The sequence below is a fragment of the Antrostomus carolinensis genome, unplaced genomic scaffold (assembly GCF_000700745.2).
Source record: "Antrostomus carolinensis isolate BGI_N321 unplaced genomic scaffold, ASM70074v2 scaffold20611, whole genome shotgun sequence".
In the NCBI taxonomy this organism is placed as follows: Eukaryota; Metazoa; Chordata; class Aves; order Caprimulgiformes; family Caprimulgidae; genus Antrostomus; species Antrostomus carolinensis.
The window spans coordinates 21783-34596 of NW_010292260.1; the positions used below are offsets into that span (position 1 = coordinate 21783).

Sequence of the window (12814 nt, forward strand, 5' to 3'; positions counted from 1 at the left end):
CACTGGAGAGATAGAATCCCATACCCTGTCCTCCTGACACAGCACTACTAGGTCCAATGGAGACTGCAAGAAGTGGAAGGGAGACAAATGAAAGAGGTACCATAACTTTCACTAAAACTTTGGTTACTCAGTTCAAGTTAAAAGACTTGCTAATTAACCATGTGATCCTGCACATCATATCTTAAATTCTCAAGTCTGTCTCAAGAGAAAGTGCTAAAACATAGCAAGACAGCTACGCCGTTAAGGAGGAGCAGAGTTCATTTGGGCCACATGTGACATCCCAGATTGCACAAAGCATTCACATCAAAACTGGTGCTTTCTACAGATTGGAAAAAAACACTTCTATACTGCTGCTACCATTGCACTGTGACTGAAAACAAAAACCACTAGATTTAAAATCCAAGAAATCTCACCTTGATATTGTGGAACACTCAATGTGCCATCCAGGTCTTCCTTTTCCCCAAGGAGAAGTCCAAGATGGCTCCTGAGGTTTGGCAGCCTTCCACAGGGCAAAATCTTTACCATGTCGTTTATCAGTATCCACTGCCAAGAATAAGTGATTTGTTAATGGGATATGTCTCAAAGGAAAAAAAAAAAGGCACAAATGAAATCAAGTGGAAATGTGAGTTTAGTGAGCTACTCAAATTTTAATCTTCTTTGCTCAACTTCTTTTCCTGCAACTTTCTTCCCTTCCCCCTTAATGGATTTCCAGTTTCTCAATAAAGCGTTTGAAAAAACAAACAAACCAAAAAAAGCCCCAAAAAACCACACCAAAACCCCCTAGTATGTTGAATTAGATTTCAGCAGGCTAAAAAGATGGACTCAAGATTCTTTAGTACATCCTATGCTTTTAGTCCTTTTGGCCTTCTCTGGTTTTATATCATTCATTTAGTTACTTATCAGCCAATTTCCCAAGACAAATAAATTGTACTGCAACAAAAAAGGTAACAAAACCAACCCGAACTAAAACCCACAGACACAAAACACCCCACAATTTCTTCTCTGGGACACAAACAGTTTCTGGTTCAGATTCTATAAAAGCAAGAAGAGCACAGAGATAAGAATCAAAACTACTCTTGGACAGTAGCAACCTTCTGCTATAGTTTTCTGCAATGGCTTCTCTAAAGAGGTCTCCTCCCCAGCTGTGTTCTTCCTTCACTGCACAGCCAAGGACACAGTCCTTTTTGCCACAGCACAGCAGAGAGGATGGCTTGTCTCTGCTGGCTCCTAACCCCTGGTCAGATACACATCGCTCCCTGGCAGGAGCTACAGAACAGGGTTCTGGACTCTGCAGGTTTTTTTGCTGACAAATACATGAACTTGCATTTGACTGGTGCAGAACAATACATCTATTTGGCTTTAAGGGATCCAGCCTGGCAAGCAACTCTCACTGTTTTAAGTTCCCTTATTTAACACTGCTCATCTGTTTTATCAGCAGTTGACACCACATTTACTTCTTCCCTCTACTTATTTCAGATCGATAACAAAACCACGGTGTACCACTGGGTCTGATTCAACCCCCAGAGCATTCTTATATCACCATATTTTAATGTTGATTCACAGCTATTTCTGGAGATCTATTATCTGGTCATTTTTCTTGAGCCATTCTGCTTGCACTTTATTGATAATATAAAGTCAGTTTTTATTTGGAATGTCATGCAATATTGAGGGAAGCACATTACAAAAATCATTACACCTGCTTCATCATTCAAAATTTATAAGAAACAAAGGGACAAAAATATAACCCTAGTTCTATCCAGTCAATCTTCATCTTGGCTCTCTCACTAGTTTGCCAAGCTCTGGCTGACCAGTATCTGTTGACTCCATCTCTCTTTTGCCTTTTTTTGAGTATACTGCTACAAAAAAAGCACTCTTCACCTTGTCAGCTACAAGCAAAACAACAGTGAAAATCTTTCAGTAAATTTAGTTGTAAGTGACTTGAGGGGAAACAAGGTAGAAACAGGTAATCAGTCACGGTTGAGGCTGGAAGGCATGTCTGGAGATGATCTAGTCCAATCCCCGGATCAGAGCAGGGTGCCCAGGACAGTACCAAGCTGGGTTTTGAGTATCTCCAAGGATGGAGACTCCTCTTTGGGCAACATGTTCTTGTGTTAATAACCATTAGGTTTAAATGGTATTTCCTGTGTATCAGGCTGTGCCCACTGCCTCTTGTCCTGTCAACAAGTACCACTGAGAAGAGCTTTGCTCCATCTTCTTTACTCCCCCCATCAGGTCTTTATACATATGGGTAAGATGCCCCTGAGCCTTGTCTTCTCCAGGCTGAGCAGTTCCAGTTCTCTCAGCCTTTCCTCGTGTGAAAGATGCTCCAGTACCTCCAACGTACTCATGGCCCTTTGCTGAGCTCTCTCCAGTATGTCCATGTCTCTCTTGTACCGGGGAGCCCAGCACTCCAGGCATGTCTCACCAGTGCTGAGCAGAGAGGAAGGATCACCTCCCTTGACCTGCTGGCAACACTCTTCCTGATGCAGCCCAGGAGGCTGTTGGCTGCCTTTCCAGTCAGTAACTGCCTCTAAATAACTGTCAACAAAACACATTCCCTCTGTGAGTTGTAATGCTGAAACAACTCCAGAAGGGAGCTGTGAGAAGTTTCTGGCTGCGATTCACCTGAGCATCAGCCTGCCAAGCATTTGCAGTAATTGCAAACAGATTTTTTTCAATGAAGAAATACTGAACTTCAGCGTGCAAAGGATGCAGGAGACCCGCATCAAATTTTCTAACGCGGAGACCTGACCAGACCCAACTTACAGAAACCACAGAGCAGCTCCGCAATCCTGCTCAGCAGCTGGACAGCCGCAGGAAAAAACATCCAGCCAAAGGCACAGGCATGCTCTAGCACAGCCTAGCAAGAGATTGCTCACCCTCACACAAACAGGCAGCTTAGCAGTAGTAGTCCAGTGACAGGTAATGAAAGAACCAAATTCATCCGGTTAGCGTGCATCAGAAGGGTGCAACTGCCCAAACAGTAACACAGCAGATGAGGATTCCCTGCAGTTACCCTTGGCTACCTCACTGCTGGCTAGTGCAACGGCTGAGACCACCACCTCACTAGGAAGTTTGTATGTACCACTTCCAAGTATTTAAATAAAATTAAAAATCTTACTGTTCTAGGGTCCCATAACAGAGGTATAAAGGGAACCAAGTATGAAAAAAGACCACCAAGTTTCCTCTTGCACTGGTAACAGTGAGTGCCAATAAATAATAATTAAAAAAAATATATAGAGAGGTCTTAATTAACCAAAAAGCAGATTATACACAACAGGTTAGAAAACTGTTTCACACTGTTGAATGAAGGTTTATGCATAGATACATCACAAATTCAGACAATGCATTAATACAAACCACTTGGTGCCATAAACATACCTGCTTCATCTTGCGTATCAGGATAAGTAGTAGTTAATACTCCGTATCTTCTTCCCCAAGACTTAACATCAAAATAAACATTGCCTAATAGAAAAGAAATTTTTAGTTTTATAGCAAAGATGGGGCACATTCATGATGAAGAGGGAACAGTTCCCTGAAAATTAAACAAAGCACCCTTCCACTCCCCTTTGAAATTCTGATTTATAAATTCAGAAACACAGCAAAAGTAGTAGCACATATTTTGACGTTACCAGCTCTTCAGTAACCTCACTGCATGTGCTTATTCTGCACACAGGATAACTCTGTATTCTGAAGATCTCCCCAGATTCTTCCCTGCCCATGCACAATCAGCAACCCCCTCTCTGACTGAAACGTAGCCTACTGCTACTCCAGTTATAACGCGCTCGAATCTTTCTACAACCACCAGCTCTGCTAAAAAGAAATAAAATAAAATAAAAAATAAAATCTACACATTGTGCTTTGCAGGCACTTCTTTTACAGTACCTCCTGTTCAGAGCTAGGAAGTTCCCCCAGCTCTCTTGCAGAAGCCAGGCCAGGACTTCCCCACAGGAACTTAGATAGCAGCTCATTACAGTAAGCAATTATATTAAGTAATGAGCTACAATTAACTTGGAAATGGAGTAATAGTTGTTTTGCCCACTCTTGTAATCACAAATGAGTTGCTCACACCTTGTCTGTTAATCAGCAGAAGGAAATCCTGGCACAGGGCACCTCATCTGATCCCAAAACAGAATTACTAAGAGCGCTGATTTCCTGTGCATGTGCTGAACAAGCAGTTGCCTTGCTATAAGTCTTACCTTGCGAGGTTGCATAAGCTTGTCCACTAGCAATTATTGTTTTTATAAAGGAAATTATCTGAGGAATATTGTCAGTCACTCTCATATATACTGTAGGAGGAAGGACCTTAAACGAAGAAAGAGTAACATCTCAGTAGCCCGTATGAAACATACTGCTGACAAGTCCTTTCACTCTAAGAAACAAATTTTAAAGAACAATCTCCTCAATTTTATCTTTCAAAAAAAAAAAAAAAAAGTGTCAAAAGTATCATAAAAAAGTCAGCAGCAGCATTTAAGATCATACACACACAAAAAAAAATATTGATGGAAAAAAAAATCCACTAAAGTTTCCTAGTGGCTTATTCCCTGCTTCTGACAAGTATTCTGGACAAAAAGCAAGGACACTTAAAGTCAATGAAAGAACATTTGATGTTTCAGATGCTTTAAATCAGGCTGTTTCTGCGTTATAATAAACATGTACTACCTGTGAACCAAGGCTCTACTGCATGGAGGAAAAAAATTGTGTCCCTAAAGAAATTTAACTTGTTCATTCCAAATCCAGAGTTTACTTCTGCCCCTACTTGCCTACTCAAAAGGTGTGCAATATCTTCCCAGAAGAATGAAAAAGTAAATCAGTACTCACTTTCCAAGCAACACATCATCATACAAGCAATCAATTTATTGCTTCAGATCAAACTGTCAAAATCGGATTCCTTACCAAATAATTGTTTTAAAATACTCTTAAATTTAGAAGCTCAAATATCTATACCTTTAAGGCAGCCATATCTTGTTTAAAGTCTTCTTCATAAATACGAGCAAGAGCTACTGGTGATATATTCATCTGAAAAAGAGAGAAGCAGATTAGTTAATCATAAATCAAAGTAATAATATAAAATATTGCAATCTTTTATCAGACAGTTAATAGCTAATTGGAAGACTTACAGAGCCCCCAAGGCAAAGAGTCAGAAAGGCTTATTAATCTAACATTCATGGGGAGGAAATGCAAGTTATAAAAAACTTAAAAGTAGTATTTCATTTACGCTTCTGAATTGCCAAAAATATTAATACATATCTTTTAAGAGAAAGCAACCAAAGATTAAAATAACAAACTCCTCCTCTCCCTCATTATTCTCCTCTTCAGAGGGCCTTCCATTTCCAGTGACAAGATATACTACAGTACCCGGGACAGGAAATTCATTCAACTTACTGGCAAGGAACACCAATACCACCTACATGTCAGAAAGACAGATCAGAGACTCGCAGAACGAGACAGGATATTAATTTTCAGTGATTAAGAAAAAGAAGCTATTTCAGCTGATCATGGTTACTCATACATCTCAGTATAATCAGGGGAAATGAACTGAAAGTCAGCCCCACGCTTTGCCAAGTGCAGCATTTCTCAAGCGCCTTCGCCGCGTTTCTCATTCACGGGGCAACGGACAGGAACAGGGATCCGCGCAGAAGCGACGAGAAAGCGCAACCCGAAAGGAAAGAGGCAACTTGCACATGACAACACGCTTGTTCTCAAATATTCTGAAGAGTCCAGGGCTTGAAAGATGCACAACGGCACAACCTGCCCTAGCAAGCAAAAGCATGGTATCCAAGTGTTTCAAATGCGAGCGTTTACATCTTCTCTGAGGAGAGCCTACTGGGGAGGAGACAACAGACTGTCAGTCTCTCCAGCTTGCAGGTAACCGAATCATTAACAAAACCAATCCAGATTCATCACTTCCAATTCATTCCTGGAGCATCCTGAAGGGGTCTGATTTTCAGGGTGCAGGTGGGTACCACTATTTGGACAAGCTCCTGGAGAAGGCAGGAGTTCTGGTGAAAACAGACCAGATGCTCATCCAGCAATGAAACGAAGATGATGCTCAGCACTGAGAAACAAAGGCATGCTTCTGCCTACAGACCAGCGACAGTGCCCTTCCAGAGGCCAGCAACCAGGCTCATCTCCCTAGACAGCTCGGCTGCTTCCTCAATCAGAGACAAAGGTGCCTGTAGGAGGAAGATGGGGAAATTCCTCCCATCGAGACAGATGTTCAAAACACAGAGAATCATCTCTCTCTCTTGAAGGACCACTGAGGGCACGCAGCACACTCATCATAGGAGAAAACCTGAAAGTTGGGCATCTAGTCTGAGTCATCTCCAGATGAGTCCCACCAGAGCACAGAGAACAAGCTCAGGCATGTTGATTCTACCACTGTAATGCTTCAGGTACAGACATACCAACAATAAAATCAGGCTATGGAGGCAGAGGCCTTGGCCAGCCAAACAGAGCAGAGCAGGCATTTCAAAAAGTCACAAAAAAAGCCATGAAAAGATTACTTCATGGAACCAAAGAACGTGGTAAATAAACACAAACTCTTTTAAAACATCATGTCATTTCCCCCTCCACAAACACAGCATCTCCATAATGTTCTGACAATAAGTAAAAATTTTAAAATGCACACATGTAGACTTAAAATGCCTGTGTTTGTTTGGGGTTTGGGGGTTTTTTGGGTTTGTTTTGTTTGTTTTTTTAATATGGCCTACTGCCTTAGAAAACAGCAAGTAAATGGACTAAGGGAACACACGTATTTCTACAGAAGCAGAATGCTAGTATTCATTTGAGTGCAGTGCCCTATATTTAACTGCAATAGTAACTGTTTACTTAAAAGTGACAGCCGTCAAATTCTCTGGCTGCAAGAAACTAGCTTAAAACTTACAACTGCAATTTCTTCCAACACACTCATTTATGATCCAGAAGACATAAGTTACAGATTCTAAAAACAAAATGAAAAATTCAAAACAGAGAATAAAACACACAGAATACTTTCTTAGTGTTTCAGGGCCCAAAAAGAGAATAACTTGAATGACCATTATAATCATTCAACAAGTTCAGATGGTAAAAAAGGCCTGATTAAAATCCAACTGAGAACCACCTACAGCCCCAGTCTTATCAAGACTTACTCATACACTCAATGCCAACTTTCATGTAGGTGATTGTCCTGGTTTTGCTAGGATAGAGTTAATGTTCTTCTCAGTAGTTAGAAGAGCCGTGTTTTGGTTTCAGTGTGAGACTTGCTATGAGAAGAACACTGATAAAAGTACTAACGTTATTAGTTGCTGCTGGAGCTCAAGGCCACCGTGTTGGGCTGCTTCACAGCTGCATTAGGGCTGGGAGGGAGAAGAGCAGTGAATAGCAAAACCCAAAACTGACATTTGGATGTGCCAATGAAATATTCCATATCATATCCCATCATGCTTAGTATATTATCCAGGGCTGACCGGAAATGGGGGGTGATTCTCTCTGGCTTTCGCTCGGGCTCTCACTCTTCCGGGACTGCGGTTTTGGTTTGGGATTGTCGCTCCTCCAGAATCGTTATCTGGGAACGGGATGGGCTTAGTTGGCAGGTGGTGAGCAGCTGCACTGGGTTATCACTCATTTTTATTACTGTTATCATTATCACTTCTATTTTAATAGGGTTTTTTTTAAGTTTTCTTTTATTTCTATTATTAAACTGTTTTTATCTCAACCTACAAGTCTCCTTATCCTTGCCCCCCAGTCCTCTCCCCTGTCCCTTGGGGGTGGGGGGGCAAGTGGGTGAATGGCTGTGTTGGCTCCTGGCCAAGGGCTAGCCCAGTGAAACTATGACAGTGATGAGCCTGGACAAGACTGATGCAACTTTCCAAGGTGCTGACACAGCAGCTAGATGATGCTTGGCACCTTTCATGAACCACCCTCAGCCTCCTGCATGGCAAGGCTACACATACAGCTTTTAACCATCATCTGCACACAACGCTTCTCCAGAACACAGCCAGAACCCTACTGACTGCTAAGTTTGGGGTTACTTTTGGGATAAGATACCCTCCAACAGTGCTGAGGATTCACCCTGGCTTTTTGTTCCCCGCTGTCCTCCCAGTCGAGGGCTGGGGGACCCCGGTGGTGGGTGCTGCACCGCAGCCCTCCCTGCCCCTACCCCTCACACAACTCCGCACCCTTTTACCTCCAGGCAGCGCTCCACACCCAGCCCTCCAGATGCCCAGCCCCATTACAGCCATGCTAGGGAAACCAGAAATCTCCACATTTATTACCTACTAATTAAAATAAACAAAACTAAAAAAAAAAAAAACAACAACAACAAAAAAACCAAACCAAGACAAAACAGGTCAATTTTCCTTTTAAAGTAGCTGTAGAAAATGCCAAACACTTGGGACAAACACCTACCTCATTGGCTCTTTTTATTATCTTGTCATCTATGTCTGTAATCCCCATCACCATGATAACTTCAATTCCAAAAAACCTAGTCATTATCCTTCGAATGATATCAAACTTCACATAGGAGCTGGAAGAGAAAAAAACATGAGCTTTTAAACATGCAGTAGTAAGAATAAACTTACACAAAAATAAACAACAGCACTAACAGCCACAGGGCCAATCTAAATACCCCAACACTTGCAATGAAAAGGTCTTAAGTGCATAAAGTGCTTTTCCAAAACCAGTTACCACTGGCACAAAAGTCATACAAATTTCTCTTGAACCGGCCTACCCTCTTCTGGCATTAGTGACACATTACATCACATTTCCTGAGTATTTTCTTTTGCTGAATCTCTTTATTCAAGCACGGAAACGCAGGAGCTACGCATGAGCCAGGAGATTGTCTCAAAGCAAACAGTACAAACAGACATATAGATCAGATAGTCCTGAAATACATCGCTCAGGCTTTGTATAATCTAAGAGGTTTTCAAAAGCCACAAGGCAAAAGAACAGAGAGAAACAAAACAGGGTTCAAATCAACTTTGGGGTCAAGTGACGACTACAGCTACCAGCCACCAATAAACTATTTCATTCACATACTACTGCAGATCTTTTCTGACAGCAAAGAGCAGTTGCTCTGGGGATTATTTTGTTTTATTTACACTCATGAATAAATTCTTTAAATTATTGAGACTCTGTGGCAAAACAGAGTATTTAATGCCAACAGGCTGACCTATCTACAAGCTGTACAGGGTAGCCACTCACAGGCTGTTTACTCGAAATTCCCAAAACACGATTTGACCGAGTAAAACTCAATTACTAGGCAAGATACCAGAAGGTGAGGAGAGGCTCTGGATCTGCCCAGAGGCAATGAGAATCCTCAGCCTGTGCTGGTTTGGAGAAAACCAAGCATGCTCACACCTGCAGGACAGGGCCCAAAAGGAGAGGGGCAGACCTCCAAACTCCCATTTCACCTGCAGCACTACAGGAACTGCAACTCCTGTGGCTGTCGGAGCAAACACGTGTAAGCACATGCTGGAAATCCTTCCCCTCAGCTGCAGGGACCAGCTGGCATTAAGATTCAGATTTATGGATGTGTAATATCCTAACGAAGAAAAACATTTTTTTTGTTGTTGCTTGCTCTATGTCCATGCCAAAAAAGACTTTTTGAAAGGTGGCACATGCTGCCAGGGAGACAGTTATTAATGAATAACATCTCATCAGGAGCAATGTTCATCTAATGTGGTGACACAATTCCATAAGAATATTAAATTGGTCTTTGGACCCTGTTCAGAGGAACAATGGCAGCACCAAAAGCCTGATAATCAGATTTAACAGCCCTGCAGTTGTTGTTCCCAGAGCAGATACAGATTCTGTACTCTTGCCTCTCCTCTGATCTTCTAACTGAACTGGTGGAAGAAACACTGCAAGAGCCAGAGCAGATCTCCTGAACCCTCAGAAAGCCAGGTCTCCACTTTGGGACTAAAAAGAAAAAAACCCAAACAAACAGTCAAAACCAAGGGGGTGGCAGAGCAGGCACAAGGAACTGAATGAAATCTCCTCTGTGCTTCGGTTTACTCTTATTTCAGAGCATTCAGCCAGGAACCTGGATGCCAACCAGGCTGCAGCTTACACCAGCACAATCAAGGCCAGTTTCAGAACTGAGGGAAAAGATGGCATTATCTGTCCATCTGATTATTTTCTTTATATAGAATAAGCTTTGGATATTGCATCAAAGCACAGAGATCACCTGTTTTGAAGTCTGGAAGCACAACATACTACAGAAAGGTGGATTACTTAGAGAAATAAGAAATCCTTACAGAGGGGAAGGAGGAAGGGAGAAAAATAACAATGCCATTGTTTCCAAATTCTTCTCAATAATCTCAAGCTCATTTCCATTATTTGTTTCTGGAGTATCACCTGCCACATTTGTTGTGCCTGCCACAAGTCAAGTGTAAAAGGCAGGGGAAGAAAGGGAATTTAATGATAAGATAATATATTGCACGAGTGCAACAAAACGATGGTATTTTACAAGAGCAGCACGGTAGCAACAGCCCTGACTCCATTTGACTTCATGCTCTTTCCCAGTGCATTTCCTGGCCTGTAGACCCCTGCCAGCAGCATGCATTTCAGCTGTGCCTACAGAAGCTCTATGGTTGGACCTACCTACTGGGAAAAAAAAAATACAATTGTTTTTAAAAAAACAGAAAATCAAGAGTGTTCCACCATCCTGAAGAAATCAGATGAGCAACAGGATGTCAACACAGACATGTGCAAGACGTGTCTGTGACACTGGGAAGCAAAAGCCAACTCCTCGCACACTGGAGGGTTTAACTGATCATAGAAGAGAGAAGAAGGTCTTCAGAGCAGGCATCTTGCTGCACAACAGCACTACAGGAAACAACACATGAAGGTGTTAGAGAGGCAACAGGAAGAGTATAACACAGCTGCTTATCTGCACAACACACCACTCCAAAGGCAGTATTCAGCCCTAACTATTCTTTCTTAAATCAGCAAGTAAAGAGGTCAGGCACAGACATAAGGCAAACCTCCAGACCAGGAAAGCCTGAAATTGTTACTTTAGACATAGGATAAGAAGAGACGGGTAAGAGAACAAGCAGAGTGAGCAAGGCCTTCTTCCTCCCTCCTTTAATCAGAAGAGCCTAAAGGCAGAAGAACAAGGAAGGCCACCAACAAAAAATGACATTCAGAAGCCACAGAGAGATGCAAGACAAGAAGGTGAAATTCTCCACCTCTATAAACATTGTGTTCTAGATCCACTATGCCCCTTAGTATCTGATCTAGCAAAGAGAAGAACAGGCAGAGCACCCAAATATGGTACAAGGTACTCCACAGCCCCAGGTGCTGCAAGGAGATGCCCCCGTATCTCCTTCCTCAGTACAATGGTTGATTAGTGAAGTTACACTAGAAGAGCACCACGGACACAGTCAGAGAGGACAGATCCTGAAAGCAGCTAGAAGCTCACTGCAGATGCTGTTTCCCCACATCCATTTTGCTCCTGGTGGCGTTAAACGCTGCCTTTTGCTCATCAGTCTCAGGAAGCATCTTTGTCCACACAAAGGCTAAACCACAAGATCAAGAAAGTTTTACAGCACTGACCAACTGTCCCCTAGGGATGAGAGCGCTTCTGCAATTCCCTCCCTGTTATACCACATCAGGGAAGACAGGACCTACCATACTAGAGAACCTCAACAGAGTGATGGAGAAAAGAAATGTATTAGCATCGTTTTATACAGTTCCTCTCAAGCAATGATTTTAAATTGCAATTATTTCAAGGTAAACTGTAACACAGACTGTATTACAGTAACTGTAGAATTAAATACACAAATTGCTACGACTTTTTCTTTTTAATTAATATTAAAGTTGCCCTGAAGTACAAACAAAATAATTCAAGATATCAATTTCTTGATTTTCAGATCACCAGTAAAAACCTAGGTTAGTTTTCTCTTAAGACAGGACAAAAGCAAGGAGGAAAGACACCACCATATACACACAACAGCACTTAAGGAGAGGTTACCAACAGTATTTTTACACAATTGGTATTTTAAGACTTCCTTTTTACAGCAAAAAGGAGCAGTAGTGCAGAACTGTGATGGCTCCACACTGAGCAAAATTCAACACGAGTTTCTGAATGGAGTTGAGACGGGACCAGCTGTGAAATGCCCCAGGTTAAAAGGGAATTACTCAAATATGCAGCGCCTCATCATCATATGGATAGCAATTATCCGAGAAGCCCCTGCTCTTCCAAGGAGCCCAATGCATCCTGTTCTTCAAAGACCTAGGAGACAGGAGCTCCAGAGCAGCTGAGCTGCTGCAACTCCCCTCAGCTTCACAGGGACCTGCAGGCACCCTGCGTGTCCTCTCATCAGCTGTGCTGTTTTAAAACAGCCGGCAGCAACCTCCTCTGGTGTATTTAAAGTATTTTTTCAAGATTACTTATAATGAAGCTGGTTTATTATTGTAATTATCCTAATGACCTAGGAAGAAAATACTGTGCTGTTTGGTTGGTTTTGTTTGGTTTGGTTTTTTTTAAAACACAATAAGCCACTGAACTGTTACTCTGCAAAAAGGCCTCTAAGCTACTTGGGCTTTCCAGCGTTTAAGAACTGCTATTTAACTGTTAACCTTAAAACCATCTTTTTAATAGTCACCCCTGAACAGCTTTTCCTTGGTACCGACAGAGCGGCCAAGCCAAACCGGAGACAGAGCCGCAATTTCAGAGGGACGAGAGGCTCTGCTCCAGGACCCCAACTCCTCCCGCCGCACAAGAGGTCCCGTTACACCGGTACGGTTGGGAGCGACTCACCCCGCCTCGCAGGAAAGTTCTTAATGCTGCCCCGCTCCCCGCTATTCTGTCTGTCTGTCTGTCTGTCTG

At 42.3% G+C, this 12814-nt stretch overlaps 1 protein-coding gene across 1 annotated transcript in view; it reads right to left on the reverse strand.

Annotated features, from left to right (window-relative positions):
- Positions 1-8500, reverse strand: part of CARS2 (cysteinyl-tRNA synthetase 2, mitochondrial) — a gene marked incomplete at its 3' end in the record, with an annotated part of 28263 nt that extends 19763 nt beyond the window's left edge. Inside the window, exons 1-5 of the mRNA XM_010176899.2 lie at positions 8389-8500; positions 4948-5019; positions 4200-4305; positions 3382-3465; positions 414-543 (exon numbers count right to left, since the gene is read on the reverse strand). Coding sequence (XP_010175201.2) covers positions 414-543; positions 3382-3465; positions 4200-4305; positions 4948-5019; positions 8389-8472 — 476 coding nt within the window. The remainder of the gene's footprint in view (positions 1-413; positions 544-3381; positions 3466-4199; positions 4306-4947; positions 5020-8388) is intronic.
- Positions 8501-12814: the final 4314 nt, after the last annotated feature.